Genomic DNA, 27387 nt, shown 5'->3' on the forward strand with positions numbered 1-27387 from the left:
CGGATTTTGATCATCAGATATTATACTCTAAGTGTATTGCCCCGTATAGCTTCTGGTCATCAGAAACTATACTCTTAGTATAAATCCCTTATGGATTTTGATCATCATACATTACACTCTGATTGTGCACCCCTTCCGACTTTTAACCATCAGACAATATACTCTGAGTGAGAACCCTTTACTTATTTTGATCATCAGATATTGTAATCTGAGTGTGAACCCCCTTACGGATGTTGCATCTATTAAATATCGGTGTAAGGACATTAACTACGATGCCTTATGTATGGAGATTGTCAATCACTATGCAATTTCAAAAGTCATTGGAAAAACATTTTGATGGTCTGTTGCAATGCATATTTCATATCATATCCTTATATAGCATATACTTTTTCGAGCAGATATCCCGTCATTCAACCCTGTCAGATCCTATCAGTTTTAATTTACTGTTGAGTTTTTTTGTCCTTGGTGTGAATAAAGTGTTTACAACTGGACGTTAAACAAACAATCGAATCAATCAATAATCAATCAATAAAAGCTGTTAAAAAACTTTATAGCATGATAATCAGTAATCGGATAAATAAGGGCAACAGTAGTATAGCGCTGTTCAATAGTTATAAATCGATTAGGCGAAAACAAACTACTGCAATAAAAACAAACGCCAACATACATAGAAACAGACTATTTGATAACAACTGCCATATTCCCTACTTGGTACAGGACATTTTAAGAAAAAAATAGTGGGTTGATAAATTATATTGTTGGTACATTCTAACGTATTACTAATTTGCCACGTTTACCTACAGTGCATATTGTCAAACTGTCTTCATCAAGGAGTTTATAATTGTTTCATCAATTTTGAAATAGATTATTGGAATTGAAATGAATTAAAGATAATGTGTAGTCTTAGTGTATGTAATATTGCATTATCAGTATCATAACAACTGGAACAAGAAGTACTTAACTGCATAGCATTAAGAAAACAAATTGTATTTGCTTATACATTATGCACTATTGCGACTGTATTTGGTGTCGATTTAAAATGCATCAACACAATCAAAGTCATACTGTAGGTAACATTTAAGGATATATAGTATATAAATAATAGAACTGAAAATAGCAGACACAAATGAAGAGTCCGCGACCATGTTTTCGAGACATAAGCCATTGAAAAATTTGCGGGAAATGATTCACTCTTGATTTTTCGTACATTTAACATGTTTAACATTGAAACGTTTTTCCTTTCAAAAACTAAGAAATGATAACAAGGATCTTATAAGATTTTCAAATATAGCTTTTAAACATATATGTAATAAAATTACAAATCGAAAAAAAGGGGGAAGCGGCCAAATATTTATTGTCACGACATGGACAAAACCAGAAGGCTCCTAATATCTGAAAAAAAATCAAAAATAAGACAAGCAAACATCCTTAATAATGATTTTGATAATGCATATACTCATGGCAACTTGGTATCGTTGTATTTTAATGTTCACATTAATAATTTTCAGCAAAGGTATATTTAACCAGCTTTTTTTTCATAAAATTTAATTTCAAACTCGCACGACTAAAAGATTAACATCAGTATTGATACTAGATATTTTTAAAATTCTTTGTAATATTTTCCACGGTACATTACACTCAAACCAAGCATCTATCTTTATTTACGGTGGCAGCCATGTTAGATTGTGGAAAGGCTCTTCGACCATTGATTAAATAGAAAAATCCGGAATCAATCATCTAACAAGATTGAGTTACCAACTGTGTCTATTCAAATGATTCTAGAACATTTCATAGAAGTTTTTGTACAATTTAAGTTGTTAGCAACATTGACATGATTGAAGCCGAGGTAATCTTAAAAGGCGAGAGCTCATCAACATTATTCTAAAGCAGCCCATAAAATTTGAATTTATTATTTCACAAAGTTGTATAGCATTGGTTCTGAATTATCATCTTTCAACATCTTACAAATTGATTATTTTTTTCGAATTTTACCGTTATGAAACAATATAAGCCATAAAAGTGAGACAAAAGATACCAAAGAAAAATTCAAACTCAAAAGTTGAAAGCAAACTGCCATGTTATGACGAAATAAAATAAGCCATCAAAAGACAAAGAAAAAAACCTACAGACTGAACAACATGAATTTCACAAGAAATCGGGTGGCTCCGGAAAAGTAAGTAGATCCTGCTCCACATTTATTTTCATTTACAACCACCGGGTAGATGTCACTGCTGGTGGAGTTTTGTTCCCCTAGGGTATCGCCAGCCCGGTATTCAGCACTACTGTGTTGACATGAGTTATCATTGATATGGCCATAATTATAAATTAACTGTTGAATTTTTGAAATACTAAGGCTTTTCTACCTCAGGAATAGATTATCTTAGCTGTATTTGGCAAAACTTTTAGAAAGTTTTGGTCCTTAATGCTCTTCAACCTCGTATTTTGTTTGGGCTTTTTAACTTTTTTTTATTCAAGCGTCACTGATGAGTCTTTTATAGACGAAACGCGCGTCTGGCGCAAATACAAAATTTCAATCCTGGGATCTATAATGAGTTTATTTGGCATCCGTAGTTTTGCTAATTTAAGTAAAACCCGGTGATAAGTCTACATTAGATAAAAAGGAAGGGATTAGGTTAAGAACATATCCATCGTCATAACTGTAACAGATATATTACATAACGATTAACCAAAACGTGATGGCGTCCGTAAAATTTCGGAAGGAATGATTTCAACTTCACCACTTGGAACTCCTGATTTAATATCTTCATCGGCAGGTAAATCGGGCAAAGTTTTGAACCAGCTCAAGCTCAATTCAACTCAATTCGGTTAATTTCAATTTTTTTTCTTTAGTTTGCATGATTCAAAAATCATTATGATGTTATAAGAAAGTTTATTTAGTCATCACAGATTTTATATAAAAAAAAAACTGTTTGTACTACATTAAGATAATACATTACCACAAGACGATAACATGTACAACAATCCAATAACAACTCTGGACATTATGACCTCCCAGTGTAGTCACTATATAGCTTGAAAAACATTCAACGGAAATCAACAAACTGAATGTTCTTTTTCATCATACGGTTTTCAACGTCTAATATGTTGTTAATGCAGTTTATTGACGAGAAAGAGTTATAAAAAGAATTATTGAAAATATTCCTGTCAATTTTCTATTTGTTCATGCTTGATAGATAAGCAATCATCCTGTTATAATTTCTGTCTTGTTATTTTGTTATTTTGTCATATTTCAGATATATAGTCCACTGAATTTCTATGAATTTTAAAACAAATTAGTAATACAACATTGTTATGGTATCCACGCGTACACTTGTTGGCAGGAATTTTCTAAATTATTTACAAACGGATTTGAGCTAATACTATAATTATAAAAGGAATAAAACGATAGTGTCAAACTTTTATATTCTTCTGAATGATAGAATAGACTTTGAATAGTCTGTCAATGGTCTATCAATGGTCTATCAATTACGATGCGCTTTGATTTGCCTTCATCAGGAACATGAGGAATGCTTTTAGTTCAAATCTTTTTTTGCTAAGAAGACTTTTTCCTACTTTGTTTCCTTTTTCTTGTGCATGTTGTGTAAAGGGATTGAATTCGATCATTTATAGTTTAAAGCAACACTGTCAATATTTCAGGGCATTCTGCAGTTTGTTCTGTTTTGTTGATGTTGTATAATGTGGTGATATCTAAGTAGCAGGTTAATATTCATGGTATGATTACCAGTTTGACAACTTTCCACCAGTCGGGTGATATTTTCTTCTGTGTAGTTGATGTTGTATAGTGTAGTGATATCATATCAGCAGGTTAATATTCATGATATGATTACCAGGGTGACAACTTTCCACCAGTCGGGTGAGAGTTTGTTTTTTGGTTGTTGATGCTGACGAATGACATCGTCTGTTGCGTTTAGTAACTGATAATAAAGTGATATATCATCAACAGGTTAATATTCGTGTTATGATTGTCAGTGCCACAACTATCCACCAGTCGATTGTGTGTTCGTTCTATGTTGTTGATGGTGTAGTATGAAATCGTGTCTTGAGTTGAGTAACTGATAGTAAAAGTCAGCAGGTTAATATTCTCGATATCTTTACCAGTATGACAATTTTCCACCAGTCGATTGTGAGTTTGTTTTTGTTGTTGATGTTTTAGTATGAAATCGTCTGTTTAGGTAAGTAACTGATAGTAAAATGATGTCTCACCAGAAAGTTTATATTCATGGTATGATTGTCGGTGTGACAATTATTCACAAGTCGAGTGAGAGTTTGTTCTGAGGTGTTGATGTTGTAATTAGAAATCGTCTGTCGAGTTGAGTAACTGATAGTAAAGGTCAGCAGGTTAATATTCGTGGTATGATTGTCACTGTGACAACTATCCACTAGTCGAGTGAGAGTTTGTTTTTTGGTTGTTGATGTTTTAGTATGAAATCGTCTGTTTAGGTAAGTAACTGATAGTAAAATGATATCTCATCAGAAAGTTTATATTCGTGGTTTGATTGTCGGTGTGACAATTATTCACAAGTCGAGTGAGAGTTTGTTCTGAGGTGTTGATGTTGTAGTTAGAAATCGTCTGTCGAGTTGAGTAACTGATAGTAAAGATCAGCAGGTTAATATTCGTGGTATGATTGTCACTGTGACAACTATCCACCAGTCGAGTGAGAGTTTGTTTTTTGGTTGTTGATGTTGTAGTATTAAATCATCTGTTAATTTATAGTATAGTGATATCTTATTAGCGGGTTAATATTCGTGGTATGATTGTCAGTCTGGCAAGTATCCACCAGTCTAGTGAGACTTCAAATAAAATTAGAGTTGAGTTTGCGTTCAGTTGCTGCAAGAATTCTTAACTCAGTATTGTAATGTTTATTGTTTGTACTTGTGTTCCTGTTATGTATTATAAAGATAATTTACTTTGGAGTGCATTTCCTGTACAGAATTTTCGTGCATGTTCTTCTATCTATGGTTTGTAAACCCGCTAATCGAGTTGACAATTGTGAGGGTTCAAATCAAATCATTGTTATTAGAGTTCTTTGGTCTTTGATTGATATTTTCACATTGGAAATTATCCCATATTTCCTTATTTTCATATTTTGGTAAATCTGCAATGTGTGCTGGTGGGAATCTCACATTAAAAAAATCTAACAATAAAAGCATTAAAATGAAAAAAGGTTTTATTCCATATAAAGATAAGGGTGTAAGATACACAATTAAATTGAACAATAAATATGAATAAACGTTTTTAACACAGGCTGTATATTATAAAGTGTTACATTAAAACAAAACCAAATATTAAAAAACAAATATGAGGATGCTTTTTTAAACATACTTTTAAATCACGTATCCTTCTCTAACGAAATCTTTTGATTCATTAAAATAAGCATCCCTTGTCGCATGATATATATTTCGTAAAGAAGTAAAAACCTTTTGTTAGGAAATGCCTGTACCTAGTCAGGATTATGACAGTAGTTTTCCATTCGTTCGATGTGTTATTTACATTTTTCACGAGAAACACTTAGAATCGGTATATAGAACATCAATTAAACAAGTAGGCTAATACATGAGATAACTAAGTTTTGTTGAAAGTTGGTTCAAGTACGATAAAAAAGAAATATTGAACTCCAAGGAAAATTCAAAACGGGAAGTCCCTTATCCAATGTCACAATCAATAGCTCATAACACATCAAACGAATGGGAAACAGCTGTCATATTCCTGAGTTGGTACAGAAATTTCCTTATGTAGAAAATGATGTATTAAACCTGGTTGTATATCTAGCTTAACCTCCCACTTCTATGACAGCTATGTATGTCACAGGAGCAGGTTTGAATGAAACAAACTTAACTAACGGTGTATCATTATTAATGTACACCTATTTTTAAGAATATCTAAAACAATTTGAAGGACAAAGTGGTTGAATCCGGTGATTAAATACAAAACTATAGTAAAATGGAACTCTCTCAAGTGTGGAACTCGCAACGGTAAAAACATCGAATGTCTGTATCTTTGAATAAATTATTTACGAAATGAAAAATGGACGAGGTAACACCAGTAGTTTCAAGGCTTTTATAAGCGATAGGTCTGCTAGGAAACATTTAACATGTTTCATAGACATCAAAAGATATGTGTTAAAATCTGACGATATAGAGTTTAATGTTTCTGATAGGAATCTATCATTGAAGGACACTTAGAACATCTAGAAAGTCACAATAAAGGTAACAGTAGTATACCGCTGTTCAAGTTATATTCACAGAAGGTATAGTGTTTGGCTTTGATCGTCTCATTTTCTAATGAATATGTAAACATATTTCCTTCCCCAAAATAGCACTTTATATATAAGATCATCAAGGTTATTACGTGTTTCTGAGAAAAGATATTATCAACCATACTTATTTTTTTGTTATAAAAGATTAATTTAGCCTTACAATGCTTTCATTCCAAAATATAGAATAAAGGCATTTTTATACACATACCAATGCAAATGTCAAAAAAAATCTTACATGGAATCAATATATTCTTAGATCTGCAGACAATTTACCATAAAAATCCTCGTATTGCATTGAAGAATATAAGAATACATTCATTTTTATATACCTGGGTTTTGTCCTTGTTTTTTTTCGAGTGTGGTTCAGGTTTTATTAAGTGAATACACAAAATGCCTATCGAGGAAAATGGTATATGTAAGCGCATATACGTTTAAAAAACAATGGAAAGGTTCAAATAAAATACGGAAAAAATGCATTTAACCAATCAAATAATACTGCATTTACACGTAACATTCATAAAAATGCAGTGTTCATAGGTATATACATGTATTGTTGTTTGCAATAACAATCATCTTATAAATTACATAGACCCAGCATACGTATATTCGGATAGATCGAAATGGCTGCGCCAAAGTAAAGGTTGTTCATATCGTCCTCGTCTACTCTCATAGAACCAATAATCCGCGCCCTGTCAGAAAGAACACAAAAGAAAGTAGTACATATTTTAAACAAAATAGTTCCTACACATATCTATTACTTTGTCAATATGTAAAATATTTGGGTAACTTTTGTATCAAACTCATAAGTCGAAAATAAACTGACAACGCTAAGGCTATAACAGAAAAAGACCAACAGACAAACAATAGTACACAAAACACAACATAGAAAACTGAAGACTGAGCAACACGAACCAAACCAAAAACTGGAGGTGATCTCAGGTGTCCGTAAAATGTACGAAGGGATGATTTCAACTTCACCACTTGGAACTCTTGGTTTAATAGCTTCATTGTGAACAACAACTGTCTATCAAGGAAATCATGATAGGAAGTACAAGCTTAGTTTTGACATGAATTGACTGCCAATTTATTGGAACTTAAGACAAAGTAGCCATTATTGCTTGAAATTTCAGAATTTAAAATAGAAAGCAATGGGGCTATGAATAGTGGCTATATGTTTACTGTATTCAACCGACACAGGTTTACGTATGTTTGGATTGATCCGACATGTCTCCACCCTTGTAAACATGTCAACGCCCAGCTAAACATGTTGTGTCGCTCCAAACATACGTATACCATGTCGATTCCAAACCATTAATTTACTTAATGTGAGCAATGTACGTGTTGGCGTACCGATATGGATTTCATTTAGGAATCATTTGGGATGTGAACAATATTTATGTATGATAAGTTTGATTGACATGTGCAAACGAGTGTTAAGCGGCTCCCTTTAGTATAACGGAAATTAGCATTAAATTGAAAAGGACTAAATTTGATCAACATAGTTAAATGAGTAAAATCTTTTTTAGACTTATTGGGAATATATAATATATAAAAAGGTCTACATTTGAAAAAAGTGGACCGGTTTACGCGAGAAAAAAAAATCGATCTCAGCCAGACACTTTACATTTCGTGTATTCGTCTTAAATACAGAATGAAATAGCATTTTTTTGGTTTTATATTTTTGCAGAACTGGTAACCATCCGATGTTTTATTGAATGAAAAATACATCTTTGTTGTTGTCCTGGAACAAGGATGACTGCGTTCCATTCGTACAATCACCTTTCAGTATACAGACATTTGTTTTCTTGTCATACTCTGCAGCAGAACAGGCTGTATTTGTGAAGCACATTTCTGTACAGTGAACGTCACTGTTCGCTACATATGTTCCTATGACAGGACCTACATATCCGTACCCGATATGTCCACATGCATAGGCAGTCCTTGACAAATCTTAAATAGAAATGTGTATCAATTGTTAAAATAAATTTGAGACAATATTGAGACAATACGCCAGCCTAAATATCAGAGACCTGCTTTGGATATCCTATCATCCGATAATATAGTTAGTGATCCCCCCTCCCGAGGAGACAAAACGCCTGTCTCAATATCAGACATCTGCAGGGGATGTCATATCCTCCGGTTACACAATTACAGAGGTTTTCGTTAAAGATTGTTGGATCATATAGGGTTGTTAGTTATCGTTAACCTTTCAGTTTAGTCAAGTTACGGATTTCGATGAAAAAGGGAAGAAAAATGAAGGACACTAGCGAATTTTTCTACTTCAGACATAAACATGCGACAATGTTTATCTATTAATGTGATAGGTGGATTATTTGCTGAATGCTTAAAATCTAGTGTATATATTGCATGCAAGCTCAGAACAACGAAATGAGGGGTTTAAATTTGATTAAGTTGTCCTTAGATTAATTGTTGGATTTATGCTCACTTCAGCTGCAAAATGCATATTTGTACTATAATGGCTTGTAATGTTTCAGTGCACTATATCACACACCTATCAAGTGCATGTCATATTAACCGGATTAAATATTCGAACTTCCCAACGACCATTCTTTGATATTACCCCTTGCTGCTGCATGATTAAAATGAACACTTAATTGCAAAAACAATGAAGATTGGATTTTTCTGATTACCTGACTCAATGACGCTGTTTATTGGATCGCCTTGCACCTCTACTTCACAAATTGCTATATCTCTCATATCCTTACGTTTAATCCTAACAAACCTCCCTCTTGTGTTAGGAGGGCACGTTATAGTGATTCTTTGGCTTGCTGTGGCCTGATAGTGACAGTGAAATACAACTCCCTCATCTAGACTGTTCCATCTATTACATGTACATGCTGGCATGATAACTTCGACATCAAAGTTTGCCAGATGGTCAGCTGAAAAATAATCAAGTATAAGAACAAGTTATATATTTGTCTATGACAGATTTATTATATTAGATGATTACTAATATAACAAGTTTCCACTTAGTAAGGTAAGTATTTCATTGTCGAGAAAAGTACCAACTAAATGAGGTAAGTATTTGTTTTGTTGGACAAGTATCTTCACAGTACGCTAAGTAGTATTTGGATCATTGGACAATTGTCCACAAAGTACATTTAATTTAAGTTTCAAATACCAACAAAGTAAAGTAACTAATTAATAATGTATGTTGTTTTTGAGAAAAGTACCAACTAAGTAAGGTTAGTAATTGGTTCGTTGGGCAAATGTCTACAAAGTTTAATTTAAGTTTAATTTAAGGTGAGTTTGAGACAAATACATGTACCAAAAGAGTGAAGTAGCTAAGTGGTTGTTGAGAAAATAACAAACTGATTAAGGTTAGTATTTGGTTCAATGGACAAATGTCAAGAAATTTTTATTTAAGGTTAGTTTGAGATAAATACCAACAAAATAAAGTAATTATGTGGTTTTTCAGAAAAATACCAACTAAGTAAGGTTAGTATTTGGTTCGTTAGACAAATGTACAGAAAATGAGGTTACTTTTAGGTTAGTTGAGACACGTAAGTTTTATTTCGATGAGACAAGTGACTACAAAGTTAGGTAAGCATTTAGTTCGTTGAGACAAGTCTCCATTTAGTAAGGTTACCATTTGGTTCTTTCAGACAAGTATCCACTAAGTAATGTAAGTATTTGGTTCTTTGAGACACGTTTCCATTGAGTGAGTTGAGACAAGTATCCACTAAGTAATGTAAGTATTTGGTTCTTTGAGACACGTTTCCATTGAGTGAGTTGAGACAAGTATCCACTAAGTAATGTAAGTATTTGGTTCTTTGAGACACGTCTCCATTGAGTGAGTTGAGACAAGTATCCACTAAGTAATGTAAGTATTTGGTTCTTTGAGACACGTCTCCATTGAGTGAGTTGAGACAAGTATCCACTAAGTAATGTAAGTATTTGGTTCGTTGAGACACGTCTCCATTGAGTGAGTTGAGACAAGTATCCACTAAGTAATGTAAGTATTTGGTTCGTTGAGACACGTCTCCATTGAGTGAGTTGAGACAAGTATCCACTAAGTAATGTAAGTATTTGGTTCTTTGAGACACGTCTCCATTGAGTGAGTTGAGACAAGTATCCACTAAGTAATGTAAGTATTTGGTTCGTTGGGACAAGTCTCCATTGAGTGAGTTGAGACAAGTATCCACTAAGTAATGTAAGTATTTGGTTCTTTGAGACACGTTTCCATTGAGTGAGTTGAGACAAGTATCCACTAAGTAAAGTAAGTATTTGGTTCTTTGAGACACGTCTCCATTGAGTGAGTTGAGACAAGTATCCGCTAAGTAATGTAAGTATTTGGTTCTTTGAGACACGTCTCCATTGAGTAAGTTGAGACAAGTATCCACTAAGTAATGTAAGTATTTGGTTCTTTGAGACACGTCTCCATTGAGTGAGTTGAGACAAGTATCCACTAAGTAAAGTAAGTATTTGGTTCTTTGAGACACGTCTCCATTAAGTGAGTTGAGACAAGTATCCGCTAAGTAATGTAAGTATTTGGTTCTTTGAGACACGTCTCCATTGAGTGAGTTGAGACAAGTATCCGCTAAGTAATGTAAGTATTTGGTTCTTTGAGACACGTCTCCATTGAGTGAGTTGAGACAAGTATCCGCTAAGTAATGTAAGTATTTGGTTCTTTGAGACACGTCTCCATTAAGTGAGTTGAGACAAGTATCAGCTAAGTAAAGTAAGTATTTGGTTCTTTGAGACACGTCTCCATTGAGTGAGTTGAGACAAGTATCCACTAAGTAATGTAAGTATTTGGTTCTTTGAGACACGTCTCCATTGAGTGAGTTGGGACAAGTATCCACTAAGTAAGGTAAGTATTTGGTTCTTTGAGACACGTCTCCATTGAGTGAGTTGAGACAAGTATCCACTAAGTAATGTAAGTATTTGGTTCTTTGAGACACGTCTCCATTGAGTGAGTTGAGACAAGTATCCGCTAAGTAATGTAAGTATTTGGTTCTTTGAGACACGTCTCCATTGAGTGAGTTGAGACAAGTATCCGCTAAGTAAAGTAAGTATTTGGTTCTTTGAGACACGTCTCCATTGAGTGAGTTGAGACAAGTATCCACTAAGTATTGTAAGTATTTGGTTCTTTGAGACACGTCTCCATTGAGTGAGTTGAGACAAGTATCCACTAAGTAATGTAAGTATTTGGTTCTTTGAGACACGTCTCCATTGAGTGAGTTGAGACAAGTATCCACTAAGTAATGTAAGTATTTGGTTCTTTGAGACACGTCTCCATTGAGTGAGTTGAGACAAGTATCCGCTAAGTAATGTAAGTATTTGGTTCTTTGAGACACGTCTCCATTGAGTGAGTTGAGACAAGTATCCGCTAAGTAATGTAAGTATTTGGTTCTTTGAGACACGTCTCCATTGAGTGAGTTGAGACAAGTATCCGCTAAGTAATGTAAGTATTTGGTTCTTTGAGACACGTCTCCATTGAGTGAGTTGAGACAAGTATCCACTAAGTAATGTAAGTATTTGGTTCTTTGAGACACGTCTCCATTGAGTGAGTTGAGACAAGTATCCACTAAGTAAAGTAAGTATTTGGTTCTTTGAGACACGTCTCCATTGAGTGAGTTGAGACAAGTATCCACTAAGTAAAGTAAGTATTTGGTTCTTTGAGACACGTCTCCATTGGGTGAGTTGAGACAAGTATCCACTAAGTAATGTAAGTATTTGGTTCTTTGAGACACGTCTCCATTGAGTGAGTTGAGACAAGTATCCGCTAAGTAATGTAAGTATTTGGTTCTTTGAGACACATCTCCATTGAGTGAGTTGAAACAAGTATCCACTAAGTAATGTAAGTATTTGGTTCGTTGAGACACGTCTCCATAGAGTGAGTTGAGACAAGTATCCACTAAGTAATGTAAGTATTTGGTTCTTTGAGACACGTCTCCATTGAGTGAGTTGAGACAAGTATCCGCTAAGTAATGTAAGTATTTGGTTCGTTGGGACAAGTCTCCATTGAGTGAGTTGAGACAAGTATCCACTAAGTAATGTAAGTATTTGGTTCTTTGAGACACGTCTCCATTGAGTGAGTTGAGACAAGTATCCACTAAGTAAAGTAAGTATTTGGTTCTTTGAGACACGTCTCCATTGAGTGAGTTGAGACAAGTATCCACTAAGTAAAGTAAGTATTTGATTCTTTGAGACACGTCTCCATTGAGTGAATTGAGACAAGTATCCACTAAGTAATGTAAGTATTTGGTTGATTGTTCTTTGAGACACGTCTCCATTGAGTGAGTTGAGACAAGTATCCACTAAGTAATGTAAGTATTTGGTTCTTTGAGACACGTCTCCATTGAGTGAGTTGAGACAAGTATCCGCTAAGTAATGTAAGTATTTGGTTCTTTGAGACACGTCTCCATTGAGTGAGTTGAGACAAGTATCAACTAAGTAAAGTAAGTATTTGGTTCGTTGGGACAAGTCTCCATTGAGTGAGTTGAGACAAGTATCAACTAAGTAATGTAAGTATTTGGTTCTTTGAGACACGTCTCCATTGAGTGAGTTGAGACAAGTATCCACTAAGTAAAGTAAGTATTTGGTTCTTTGAGACACGTCTCCATTGAGTGAGTTGAGACAAGTATCCACTAAGTAAAGTAAGTATTTGGTTCTTTGAGACACGTCTCCATTGAGTGAGTTGAGACAAGTATCCACTAAGTAATGTAAGTATTTGGTTCTTTGAGACACGTCTCCATTGAGTGAGTTGAGACAAGTATCCGCTAAGTAATGTAAGTATTTGGTTCTTTGAGACACGTCTCCATTGAGTGAGTTGAGACAAGTATCCACTAAGTAATGTAAGTATTTGGTTCGTTGAGACACGTCTCCATTGAGTGAGTTGAGACAAGTATCCACTAAGTTATGTAAGTATTTGGTTCTTTGAGACACGTCGCCATTGAGTGAGTTGAGACAAGTATCAGCTAAGTAAAGTAAGTATTTGGTTCGTTGGGACAAGTGTCTACAAAGTTAGGTTAGTATTTGGTTCGTTGGGACAAGTGTCTACAAAGTTAGGTAAGTATTTGGTTCGTTGGGACAAGTGTCTACAAAGTTAGGTAAGTATTTGGTTCGTTGAGACAAGTCTCCACTTAGTAAGGTTTATATTTACATGTAATTTGTTGATACAAGTCTCCACTTGGTATTGTAAGTATTTGGTTCGTTGAGACAAGTATCTACGGAGTAAGATAAGTATTTTGGTTTATTGAGACAATTATCTTCATAGTAAGATAAGTATTTTGGTTCGTTGAGACAAGTATGTACAAAGTAATATAAATAAAGGCAACAGTAGTATACCGCTGTTCAAACTCATAAATCCATGGACAAAAAACAAAATCGGGGTAACAAACTAAAACTGAGGGAAACGCACCAAACATAAGAGGAGAACAACGACACAACACTACAATGTAACACACACAGAAACGGACCAAGCATCAGACAAAATCCCACGAGAATAACAAATATAACATCAAAACCAAATACATGAATTTGGGATAGACAAGTACCGTGACACGTCTTATCGCAATGTGAATTTACACTCAGAAATAAGAGAAAACAAACGACGTAACGTTAAAATGTAACACACACAGAAACGAACTATAATATAACAATGGCCATATTCCTGACTTGGTACAGGACATTTTTAAAAGAAAAAATGGTGGGTTATAAGTATTTTGTACGTTGAGACTAGTGTATACAAAGTAATCTCTTGTACTTAAAGTAAGGTAAGCGTTTGGTTCGTTGAGACAATTATCTACAAAGTAAGATAAGTATTTTGGTTAGTTGAGACAAGTATCTATAAAGAAAGGTAAGTATTTGGTTCGTTGAGACAATTATCTACAAAGTAAGATAAGTATTTTGGTTAGTTGAGACAAGTATCTATAAAGAAAGGTAAGTATTTGGTTCGTTGAGACAAGTATCTATAAAGTGAGGTTAGTAGTTGGTTTGTTAGGACAAGTATCTACAAAGTAAGATAAGTATTTTGGTTTCGTTGAGACAGGTTTCTACAAAGTAAGATAAGTATTTTGGTTTCGTTGAGACAGGTTTCTACAAAGTAAGATAAGTATTTTGGTTAGTTGAGACAAGTATCTATAAAGAAAGGTAAGTATTTGGTTCGTTGAGACAAGTATCTATAAAGTGAGGTTAGTAGTTGGTTTGTTAGGACAAGTATCTACAAAGTAAGATAAGTATTTTGGTTTCGTTGAGACAGGTTTCTACAAAGTAAGATAAGTATTTTGGTTTCGTTGAGACAGGTTTCTACAAAGTAAGATAAGTATTTTGGTTTCGTTGAGACAGGTTTCTACAAAGTAAGATAAGTATTTTGGTTTCGTTGAGACAGGTTTCTACAAAGTAAGATAAGTATTTTGGTTTCGTTGAGACAGGTTTCTACAAAGTAAGATAAGTATTTTGGTTTCGTTGAGACAGGTTTCTACAAAGTAAGATAAGTATTTTGGTTTCGTTGAGACAGGTTTCTACAAAGTAAGATAAGTATTTTGGTTTCGTTGAGACAGGTTTCTACAAAGTAAGATAAGTATTTTGGTTTCGTTGAGACAGGTTTCTACAAAGTAAGATAAGTATTTTGGTTTCGTTGAGACAGGTTTCTACAAAGTAAGATAAGTATTTTGGTTTCGTTGAGACAGGTTTCTACAAAGTAAGATAAGTACTTGGTTCGTTGAGACAGGTTTCTACAAAGTAAGATAAGTATTTTGGTTTCGTTGAGACAGGTTTCTACAAAGTAAGATAAGTATTTTGGTTTCGTTGAGACAGGTTTCTACAAAGTAAGATAAGTATTTTGGTTTCGTTGAGACAGGTTTCTACAAAGTAAGATAAGTATTTTGGTTTCGTTGAGACAGGTTTCTACAAAGTAAGATAAGTACTTGGTTCGTTGAGACAGGTTTCTACAAAGTAAGATAAGTATTTTGGTTTCGTTGAGACAGGTTTCTACAAAGTAAGATAAGTATTTTGGTTTCGTTGAGACAGGTTTCTACAAAGTAAGATAAGTATTTTGGTTTCGTTGAGACAGGTTTCTACAAAGTAAGATAAGTATTTTGGTTTCGTTGAGACAGGTTTCTACAAAGTAAGATAAGTACTTGGTTCGTTGAGACAGGTTTCTACAAAGTAAGATAAGTATTTTGGTTTCGTTGAGACAGGTTTCTACAAAGTAAGATAAGTATTTTGGTTTCGTTGAGACAGGTTTCTACAAAGTAAGATAAGTATTTTGGTTTCGTTGAGACAGGTTTCTACAAAGTAAGATAAGTATTTTGGTTTCGTTGAGACAGGTTTCTACAAAGTAAGATAAGTATTTTGGTTTCGTTGAGACAGGTTTCTACAAAGTAAGATAAGTATTTTGGTTTCGTTGAGACAGGTTTCTACAAAGTAAGATAAGTATTTTGGTTTCGTTGAGACAGGTTTCTACAAAGTAAGATAAGTATTTTGGTTTCGTTGAGACAGGTTTCTACAAAGTAAGATAAGTATTTTGGTTTCGTTGAGACAGGTTTCTACAAAGTAAGATAAGTATTTTGGTTTCGTTGAGACAGGTTTCTACAAAGTAAGATAAGTATTTTGGTTTCGTTGAGACAGGTTTCTACAAAGTAAGATAAGTATTTTGGTTTCGTTGAGACAGGTTTCTACAAAGTAAGATAAGTACTTGGTTCGTTGAGAAAAGTATCCACCTAAAAGCAAGGTAAGTATTTAGGTTTTTATTTTCAAATTGTTTTTTTATGACCGTCGCTGATTTTCGTTTTGCCATTGTTGTTTTCCTTCTATCCGAGTTATGTGTATCCAACTAGACTTCAGACATATTTTATCTTATTGCCCTTTAGGATTTTTCTCCTATTTTTTAAGTGATATGATTAAATCATATGTAGAACAAATATATTGGACGAGAGCATAACAACCGCGTAAGTTATTCAAAAATGTTTGCTAACAGCATTCTAGATGATTGAACGAAAATATAGGGGGTTTGTTTTGTATCATTCAGTGGCAAATAGTACATGCATATCAATGTAAAAACATTTAAAGTTTGATAAGAATGTGAAACCTACATTGGACTAGACAGACACGTTGAGTCGGCTTTGAATGTGCTACCTCACAATGTGCAATTTCATAGAAATATATGTCACCTTACCCAGGCAGATTATCATGGCTCTGAGCAGACCAGTCTTTGATCTCTCTCGGAAAGACCGCGTGATAAGCATATAAGAAGCAAATGTAGAACTAATGACCTCCAGTGCTCGAGGCAACCACGCGACTCTCGGTATGGTTCTTTATAATACAAGTTATAAAACAACTAATATGTTAGGTATGTAAACTAGATTATTTTGTTCATTTTCAAGATCAGCACTTTTAACTGACAAACACACGAAGAACATGATTATATTCGAACAAGTGTTTTTACCTTTATGAAAGATGTTGGACATCTTTGTTTGATTTTGAACAAATATTTTTTCATTTTGGAATTTGGGTTTTAGTAAATACCCAGGTACACCACCCGGTAGGCAGATTCATTCCTGATGGCGTCTGATGTTACAAAAACATGTAGAGCACACTTAGGTACAGCATGTACACTGTACTGCTTATTGTTAAACGCTTACTGCCAGTACACAGATTCTTTGAATGATCATGAGGTAATCCTAAGATATGAAAAATTGAGATTGCAAAGATCAAAAGAATCTCCTTATATTAAAGTATGGCCTATCATCCTTTAATTTGAAAAGAAAGTATTGACTTTTTTTAAGGCCTATATTTGATAAATCCTTGTCGTTGGAAAAGGCTGTCTTTGATAAAAATCAACAGGAACAAATTACCACTTTTCCAAAACCACCTGCTGCAAAGAAAACTACTACGAGATCATAAGCTATTGTATTTAAAAAGTAATTGTTCCATATTTTTTAATACTGTACATGCTTGTCAATTGAGAGATTGAAACATCGCTTAGTAAAAATGGTACGATCCGTCTAGGAACAAAACATGTCTAGATAATTTGTCGCCTCCAAAAGATGTTCAAACTGTAATGTCTTCTATTGATTGTGGTAGATCAGTAGTTGTTAATATGCTTCTTTTCATACAATGGATTAATTAAGAAAACATTTATTCACAGAGAGGACAAGAACAATTGACAATATTCCTCCGACACGAGATGCACTACTACAACATACGTGTACTTACTGGGGTAGTGTTATTTTAAGTAATTATTTAGTTATATACTCGCAAATCTTTGTATGTCATCACCAGATTTATTTGTGTTGCAAACAATTTGATGGTACGTGGGTACCATTTTGGTCAGGGCTTGCAGAAACTGCAATATCGTGTCAAGAGCTCATCGAATGTGGCCATAGGAGAGGATGTTGAAGAGCATGTAAATGTTTGAAAGCAGCATTAAAATGCACAACATTATATAATTGCTCCCCAGACTGTTAGAGAGAAACTGATTGAGACTGTGCTTAATTTTGATTATTCTGAAGTTGGATCTAATTTAGATTATCAATAACTTCAATATGTCCTATAAAGTTGTTATGCCAAACAGTTACTTTTGATACGCCATTTTTATTGTCACTCCCATTTTGAAAAAAAAAAGACATACTGGTCTTGTATCTTTGTACGGTTTATACATATTTATCATTGGTAGTAAATTTGAATTAAAAAGTTTTCTGTGTAAATTAACTCCTTTTCAGAGACGCCTTTTCGAATTATATCAGCCATTTATTTCATAGTGTATAACACCTCTTACAAAAAAAAAATTCTTGTGGTTTGCATCTGTATCTAAATAAATGTTTCATTATTTTTGTATCAATTTATATCACATTATTACAAATAAAAGTCAAATCTTAACATTTTTTTCGGCGCCATTTTGCCTTTCGCCGCCATTTTGAAAACCTAATATATGTCCCCTTATATGAATAATAAATTGAAGGCCTGTGTCTATATCAAATGATCAGTGTTAGGTATAAAACTACTAATTCGGTCCCGGTCAGAAAGAACATATAAGAAAGTAGTACATATTTTAAACAAAGTTGATTTTAGTCCCTGATGCATATTTTTTTATTATTAATCGTTTTTAGCTTTTAACTAGCTTTCAGTAACTGCGAGTACGCTCAAATCGTACTTTCGTATTAATTTGACCTGTTTAAACATTTTGTAATGCATTTTTGTTATTTAATGTTTACTTATTTTGTATTATATCTCGTCTCACTTTTTTTATATATACCACCTTCGATAAGTATTAAGTATGACGATAAATGTTCACTTCTGTTCTCGTACAATGAACAACATATTTCAGGATTCCATGTACTCATTTCAACAAAATTGTTTTCATTTACTGGTGTACGTTATTTTATATAACGGCATTTTGTCCAAGGTCATAGTTGTCTTTTCTGATTTTGTTGTACATCTCACCCCCCTTGTTTTTAATCAATTTTGTATTAACATTGTGTTGTAGATCAAATATATTCGTTCAGTGTATGTTTACTTGTTTTTGTTAATATATCTTTTGATCGAGTTAAGCCATTTTAATTGGTATTTTATAGTGTCTCCTTCTATGTTGTGATGTTACACTATTATTTCAGGTTAGGGTGAACGTTTAAACCCGCTGCATTTGTTTTCTCCTGTACTAGGTCAGGAACCTGTTGTTCAGTGGTTGTCGTTTGTTGGTGTGGTTCATAAGTGTTGTTCATTTCTCGTTTTTTTATATAATTTAGACCGATGGTTTTCCTGTTTGAATGGTTTTACACTAGTCATTTTTGGGGTCTTTATAGCTTGCGGTTCGGTGTGAGCCAAGGCGCCGTGTTGAAGACCGTACTTTGACCTATGATGGTTTACTTTTTCAAATTGTGACTTGAATGGAGAGTTGTCTCATTACCACATCTTCTCACATCTAATTAATGCTTGAAATTGCAGACTTTATCACAGAAAGTAACGAGGCTATGAATTAGTGGTTTTATTCCTTTACAAATTGTTAGATTTTCAATATCACATTGATGGTGTATTTATATAAAAACTGTCAAACTCTGACATATTTTACGGTGCCATTTTGAATTTGGACGCCATTTTGATTATTTATGTATTTATAAAACCGTAAAAAATAGTAATAGGCAAATCTTAAATGTAGTTCCTTAAATTTGTGATGTCTACTGAACCCTTGCATATTGAATGAATTCATCAAGTGTATGAAGTTTTATTCCAAGTACCTTATGTCGACAATCTTTAATTGGATTTTGTTTATACCCCTTAATCTTTCACTTGCCAATTTTCATGCTTTTACCATTAAATGATTATATTCTTATATCCGCTGGACAATGATCTCTCTTTTCATTATTATTGAATCAATTCAAGAGTTGGTATAAAATCCAGAGAATAGAAGAATAGAATGTACAGAATAGAGTTGCAGAGGCGAATTTATGGAGGGGGCAGGATGCCTTTTTATGAAGCTTCTTTTATGATTAATACTAGAGATGTCAACGAGTACTCGAGGTATTCGAGTATCGCTCGATACTACCGAGCAAGGCCGTAGCGCATGTCTTTTTAAAGTGAGGCATTTCGCCGAGCGGAGCGAGGCGAAAAATTTTTGGGCCCTTTTTTTTAGGGGGGTTCGGATGCATGAAACGGAAGAAGCTTATTTCAGCATTAATATCTATAATAAAAAAAAAAATATAACAGAAATGCGTTTTTTTTATTAGCTAGCCTAGTAAGTAAGAAAACGAGTTTCAATATTAAAGTTAATCTCTGTTGGTAAACCAAAACTTTCCGATTCTCCTGTAACCCGTACTATTAAAAAGCTTCAACACACGTTCTGATGTATATATATATATATATTTATCTCCAACAGCAAGTTATAAGCTTCTAAAAGACCAGAACATATTATAAGCATCAATTAAGATACATTTATTAAACATAATCATTAACCATAAGAATATGTACAGAGAAGACTAGACCAACATTGTTACTTAACCAGATGTTTGACGTTCTAATGTCACAAGTTATCTGTAAACATGTAAACATTCCGCTGGAAGACATGTCCACCTATTTGGACACATTATTCTACCAATTTTTAAGTCATTGGTCTAACCCACCGTTCGGGGTTCGAACCCACGGCCTACCACAATAGAATCAATGGAACACGCTAGCATACAACCAAACAATGCTAATAATAATAATAATAAAAAAGAAACACGAAAAAAATATTTTCAAACAATACCAAAAATATAGTTCATACTTTTATCAAGGATTTGTATAGAAATACAAATCCTTGCTTTTATTAAAGATAAATAAAAATCATGAATTGCTTTATACGTTAAAGACTTCCATATAAAAGGCGCTTCATGATTTTGTTTAAATCAATTATAAATAATCCTTATATTTTTTGGTCAATGAATTATTTTATCGATTTGCATTTGCGGCATGTTTGTTTTTCAGTGTGTAAACATTGGTAGATTCAAAAATAAACCAAGAAAGTTATAAGCCAGCATACTTATTGGGGGGTGTTTCAACTTTTTTTTTCTCTTAAAGAACCCGTCTTCAACCAGTTTTGTAACGACATAAATAAGATTTGTTTCAATTTTTGTATTTTGATTTGTAATCGGGACACTTATTTTGTTTTACCGTCACCGCTATGGTAAAATAATTATATTCAAAATAGCTGCTGCAGATTGGAAACACTGTATGTAGTGTGCCGGTAGATAGTTTGAAACTCGAAACTCGCATATTGATAATGTAAAATACATGAAATTAAAAAAAATGACACTTCTAAAGTTTGATCGTCGTTTCAAAAGTGAGGCATTTGCCTCATTTGCCTCCATTACGCTACGGCCCTGCCGAGTATCGAATATCAAAACGGTGCTCGACTAATCGGTTTCCTTTTAGAATATTGCTGTCTTCTTTATATACAATTGATCTTCTTGAGAACCTCTTTAGGAAAATTAAATATGCATCACCGATTAATCATACAAGTAAATAAAATACATTTTGTTTCGAATAATTGTGCTAGATTGTCATTCAAAATTATTCTGAAAATACGTGGGCTATTCCTAGGCTAACATTTTAAAGTAAATATGTTTAAGACATTCCGTCACATCGGTACCGTCAGAGCAAATACTTTCGTCTGCAAGACTGTAATTTACGGTATTTTTTGGTCATATAGCTCTTCAACTGTTTCGTTTCTTAACATCCTTGGCTTTCAAATATTCGGTTTTGGGCGTTTCTGATAAAGGTAAATCCAGGAAGCGCTAAGAACGCATTAAATTGTTTAACGTATTGTTCTCTTTTTTTTTTACAACGTTGCAAAACTGACTTTCCCCAATAATAGTTGACAAGAAAAAGTTTCCAAATAAAATAAACTCGCATCCTCTGGTGACCCTCAGTATATAATTAAACTTCTAATCCTTACTCCTTCACTGTGTCTAAACCACACCGGCAAAAAATGTTTGGACTCGATGGTATCTAACATCCGGCACGGTGACGGAACATCAATGGACAGAGAAAAGGTAGGTTTCTGCTTATTTTTTTTTATTTTTTTTTCATGATATCGAAAAATATATATACTTATACAACTATTTTCTATTGTGAGATGTAATATTTTCTACGACCGTTCTAGATTAACAGAGAAATAGGTAAAAATGCATTTCAAAATGACGAATTGATTGAACCTTGCCTCGAATTTGTTTAATTTCTCGGGAAATTGTTCACATTGTACGGAAAGAAAGGTACGGAAAGAAAGATAATGACATGGAGATTGCAAAACTAGTCACTTTGAGCACCTCAGTTCTTGTATTTTTGTGTATGGAATGAAAGAAACGGGTCATGTCAAAATGGAATAAAACGGTTTGGTCAATGTTGTTTATTATACAATCACCCGGTTTCGTCTATGTATATCACCCGGTTTTGTTTTTTTGAAACCAAATTTTTTTTAAAAGCAACGTTAACACGGATCTGAACATTGTCTTTCAAACGAATTTCAATATATATTTATTGTAAAATAAACCTGTCTTGTTAAAATTCATTTTAAACATAGGTAATACACATTTTCCTAATGCGAGGCGTATCTCTTATTGCACTTATCTTTGAACTAATTTTAAATGGAATATAAATACTCAATAGCACGACTAATTTCTAATTCTTTTACAACATTATGATGTTTCTTTGTTTATTATACTAGTATGTAAAGATGTTAAAATAAGAGGATGTGATATGATTGTGCCATCATTTTAATTTAATTAAAGAGTAAAGCTAGAATGTTTTACTATACTATACGCTTTGTTTACATATTACTATCATTTATTAATGAATTTATTCATTCAATCATTGACGAACAGTCAGAAACCGACTTTAGTCTACACTATTCTGCACGAATTAATCGTGTATTCATTCAATCATTGACGAACAGTCAGAAACCGACTTTAGTCTACACTATTCTGCACGAATTAGTCATGTATTCATTCAATCATTGACGAACAGTCAGAAACCAACTTTAGTCTACACTATTCTGCACGACTTTAGTCTACACTATTCTGCACGACTTTAGTCTACACTATTCTGCACGAATTAATCATGTATGCAACCACGCCAGATTGTCTGGTACTATATATACTATGTTACTCGCGCACTAACGTGAGTTTTCATACTTGAGTACACATAACATAACTGTGGGATTTGCAACTTTCTCCTCAATTTCAGGCAAGCACATTTAATTTCATAGGCATGTTTTCCATATCATTTTTACAGTTCAAATTCTAATGAAACTTTAATATAACCTTTGAAATAAATATATTACAATCATGTATTTTCCATGTGAATAAAAGTTTGCAAAATATGATCGTCATTTATATCTACGTCTTATTTAGAACAAGCTAAGTGACCACTTACCCCCGTAAAAATTGCTAATGAGACAACTTTACTTTAGAGACCAAAATGACGTTAAAGTTATCAAAGTTAGGTCAGCGTATGGCCTTTAACAATGAGAAAAACACCCATACCGCATAGCATAAAATTGAGAATGGAAATGGGGAATGTGCCAAAGAGACAACAACCCGACCATAGAAAAAAACAACAGCAGAAGGTCACCAACAGGTCTTCAATGTAGCGAGAAATTCCCGCAAGCTATAACAGGGCCCAAACTGAAAAATGTAAAACAATTCAAACGACTGGGGCCGAGTGATGAAAAAAGCTCACTTTTCCCGTTGGGTCAGTTGAGCTAAAACCAACCAAGAATTCCAACGAAGATTGCACCGTTCTTGAATTTAAAAACAAAAATGTCTGACAACTCATAATTTCGGCTTACACGAACGAGATAAACTAATCAGACATGGCAATAAAACTTCACTGGCGTTTTTTCAACACAAATAAGTACTACATATTATTTAAACAAGAGTGTACGCACTGACATGTCACAAATGCTTGAATGATCGTAATTGAATTTATTTTGAAGGTCTGTAAGATAAAGAATTTAATAAAAGTGTCATATAAACTTAACATTGTTTATGGAACCATTAAAAATTCGAGGTCTAATGAAACCTGCCAGACGGACATGAACACATTAAAATTATTAAAGTCAACCAAAAAAAACCGTTAACATTTACCAATTAATCAAGGAAATAAGTTCATGGTCACATAAATCGTCATGTGGCCACACGAGCAATAATATAGAAATGAGGTCAAGGGCAAGGGCAATGGACATATGGCAGATAGAAAACATCGTCATATCTGTGTGCGAGATATGTTGCAGTCAAACCTTCTAACTTATGACATATGAAGCTTCATATTTGTTGAGTTTGGAGGTAGACTTTTCCAACAAATTGTCGGCATTCCTATGGGAACAAACTGTGCGCCTCTTCTTGCCGACCTCTTCTTATTTTCATATGAATCGGAGTTCCTCCAGACACTTGTAAAAAACAAGAGAATCAAAGAAGCCAGATTATTTAATTTCACTTTCAGATATATTGATGATGTTCTTTCCATAAACAATCCGAACTTTTCTGATTGGGTTCCATTAATATATCCCCCAGAACTACAGATTAAAGAAACAACAGACACGGCTTCCTCCGCCTCATTTTTAGACTTATATCTCGAATTTGACTTACACAGTCATCTCAGTACCAGAATCTATGACAAACGAGACGATTTTAATTTTGAAATCATAAATTTCCCCCACCTTAGTAGCAATATACCAACTTCACCTGCATATGGGATATATATTTCCCAACTTATTCGATATTCAAGAGCTTGCAGCTCCTACTCAGACTTTGTAATACGTCATCAGTGTCTGAGTAGAAAGTTGATGAAACAGGGGTATGTCAAAGAACGTCTCGTTCTTTTTCTAAAAAAGTTCATCGGAAGGTACCAAGACCTTGTTGATAAATATTCCGTATCAACTTCTCAAATAATACACGATGGTCTTGATGTATAGATTCTTCGTACTGATGTTGTTTATCATCTTAACAACGTGTTTTATAGTTCTTTCATTTGTCTTTGTTCTATTATTAATATTACTTTTACTGTTAAATGGTTTCATGTGATATCCGTTTCACGTGGCTCGGTACTTATACATCTCGTCAATGTGTTTGTATTGGCTTTCATTTTTTTGTGGTTTGTTTTGTATTTGCGACTTTTTGTATTTCTTTTGTTCTTATAACGTGACTCTGTACTTTAAAAGATCCCGTCAGTATGATATTGTTCTATTATATGTCATTATGATATATTTCTATTATGAATTACAATATACGTTGAACCACAAACGTCAAAATCATTCAATCGCGTAGTGGTATTAACTATTTTTGAATTCTTATAAATTCTATATATAACTTTTGGACTAGTTTAAATCTCGGTCTATTTCTTAAATTTATTCTTACATACTTTTGATTTTTTAACCCTGTATGCTAACATTCCCATGAAAATTTTAAAATTGTTTGTACGCACATTGAACGACAAATTTATGTGACGTATAAAATTTTCTGACGTCAGACACTCAATAAATGTGTTCGTAGATAGTAGATGTTTTTGTGTTCTGTTAAATTGTTCCCTTTTAAAATTGTTAAACGATGATGACTGATGTACCCATATTTTGACTATTATATTTATTGTGTCTGTTTATTTAACGCATCAATGTAAAAATATCGGAAATTGATGAGACTGTCATTACAAAAGTGAGAGGGTTAGCGCTATAGAACCAGGTTTAATCCACCATTTTCTACATTTGAAAATGCCTGTACCAAGTCAGGAATATGACAGTTCTTGTCCATTCGTTTTTGATGCGTTTTGTTATTTGATTTTGCCATGTGATTATGGACTTTCCCAATTGATCTTCCTCTAAGTTCAGTATTTTTGTGATTTTACTTTTTTCATACAAATAGTTCAAGCCGCCACAAATTTGCATCCCTTGGTCTCGCATTCCGACTTTTAAAAAATATCAATGTGAATTTTTATAATAAACATGATAATCCAACTCACATACATCCGATTTCGCGGATGTCCCTGTTTTCTTATTTCTTATAAAATTTTAAGTTGGTATACGATTTAGTTATATAACATCAGTGGCGAATCCAGGCGGCGTGTAGGTCGCACACCCCGACTCCACCATTGATGGCCCAAACTATATTTAATCATGTATTTAACGATTTTTTTTAAGCACAAAATCGTCAAAAAATTGTTCGCCTCGCTACGCTCGGCAGTATGTAGGCTGTTTGAATTACATCCACTTTGAAAGAACCTGAATCCGTCCCTATATATTGTCAAAAATATATTGACCAACGTCAATGTACGATGATCAATACACAATGGAGACAGAACAGACCCGTTTATTTATAGCAATTTTAATAAAATAATCATTATCAAAATTGAGAAAGGAAATGGTGAATATGTCAAAGCGACAACCACCCGACCATAGAGCAAACAACAGCCGATGGCAACCAATGGGTCTTCAATGTAGCGAGAATTCCCGCACCCGTAGGTGTCCTTCAGCTGGCCCCTAAAATATGCATAATAGTACAGTGATAATGGACGTCATACTAAACTCCGAATTATACACAAGAAACTAAAATTTAAAATCATACAAGACTAACAAAGGCCAGAGGCTCCTGACTTGGGACAGGCGCAAAATTGCGGCGGGGTTAAACATGTTTATGAGATCTCAACCCTCCCCCTATACCTCTAGCCAATGTAGAAAAGTAAAACAATAACAATACGCACATTAAAATTCAGTTCAAGAGAAGTCCGAGTCTGATGTCAAAAGATGTAACAAAAGAAAATAAATAAAATGACAATAATACATAAATAACAACAGACTACTAGCAGTTAACTGACATGCCAGCTCCAGACCTCAATTAAACTGATTGAAAGATTATGTCTTCATCATATGAATATCAGGTACAATCCCTCCCGTTAGGGGTTTAGTATCATACTATCATAAAATATATGAGAAGAACATAACCCGTGTCATGCCAACAACTGTTTTTTTTAGAAATAAATGTGTTTAGTTCCGATGCAAAGACCCTATCAGTGAATCAATGTTAAAGCCAAAATATGCAATCTTTAATGACCTGACAACAGTATCGTAACTATATCCCCTTTTAATAAGTCTATTTAAAGGTTTTGTTAGTTTCTGAGGAGAATACTGACATTTTTGTGCTTTATAAAGAATATTTCCATAAAATTTTGGATGTGAAATACCTGAACGTATAAGATGTCTGCATGTTGAGTTATATTTACGAATTATTTCCTTATACCGGTGATAAAATTTAGTAAATGTTTTGACCAGTTTGTGATATCGAAAACCCTGGTGTAATAATTTTTCAGTAATACATAAATTTCTCTCGCTAAAATCTAATACATTGTTACATACACGAGCGAATCGTACAAGTTGAGATATATAAACACCATAAGATGGTGACAAGGGAACGTCACCATCTAAAAATGGATAATTAACAATAGGAAATGAAAAATCATCTCTTTTATCATAAATTTTTGTATTAAGCTTCCCGTTTATGATATAGATATCAAGATCGAGGAAAGGGCAGTGGTCATTGTTATCATTAGCTTTATTTAAAGTAAGTTCTACAGGATAAATTTCTTTAGTATACATACTGAAGTCGTCATTATTTAGAGCCAA

General features: G+C 33.6%; 1 protein-coding gene across 2 annotated transcripts in view; it reads right to left on the reverse strand.

Annotated features, from left to right (window-relative positions):
• Positions 1-5171: 5171 nt before the first annotated feature.
• Positions 5172-27387, reverse strand: part of LOC139528821 (uncharacterized) — a 43408-nt gene continuing 21192 nt past the window's right edge. Inside the window, exons 2-3 of one of the 2 annotated variants that reach the window (XM_071325032.1) lie at positions 9005-9178; positions 5172-8228 (exon numbers count right to left, since the gene is read on the reverse strand). In XM_071325032.1, the coding sequence (XP_071181133.1) occupies positions 7987-8228; positions 9005-9178 (416 nt within the window). In that variant the 3' untranslated portion in view covers positions 5172-7986. Of the gene's footprint in view, positions 8229-8929; positions 9179-27387 lie in introns of both variants that reach the window. The other variant, XM_071325031.1, reaches the window with a different exon arrangement.

This window comes from Mytilus edulis, chromosome 6 (genome assembly GCF_963676685.1).
Source record: "Mytilus edulis chromosome 6, xbMytEdul2.2, whole genome shotgun sequence".
NCBI lineage: Eukaryota > Metazoa > Mollusca > Bivalvia > Mytilida > Mytilidae > Mytilus > Mytilus edulis.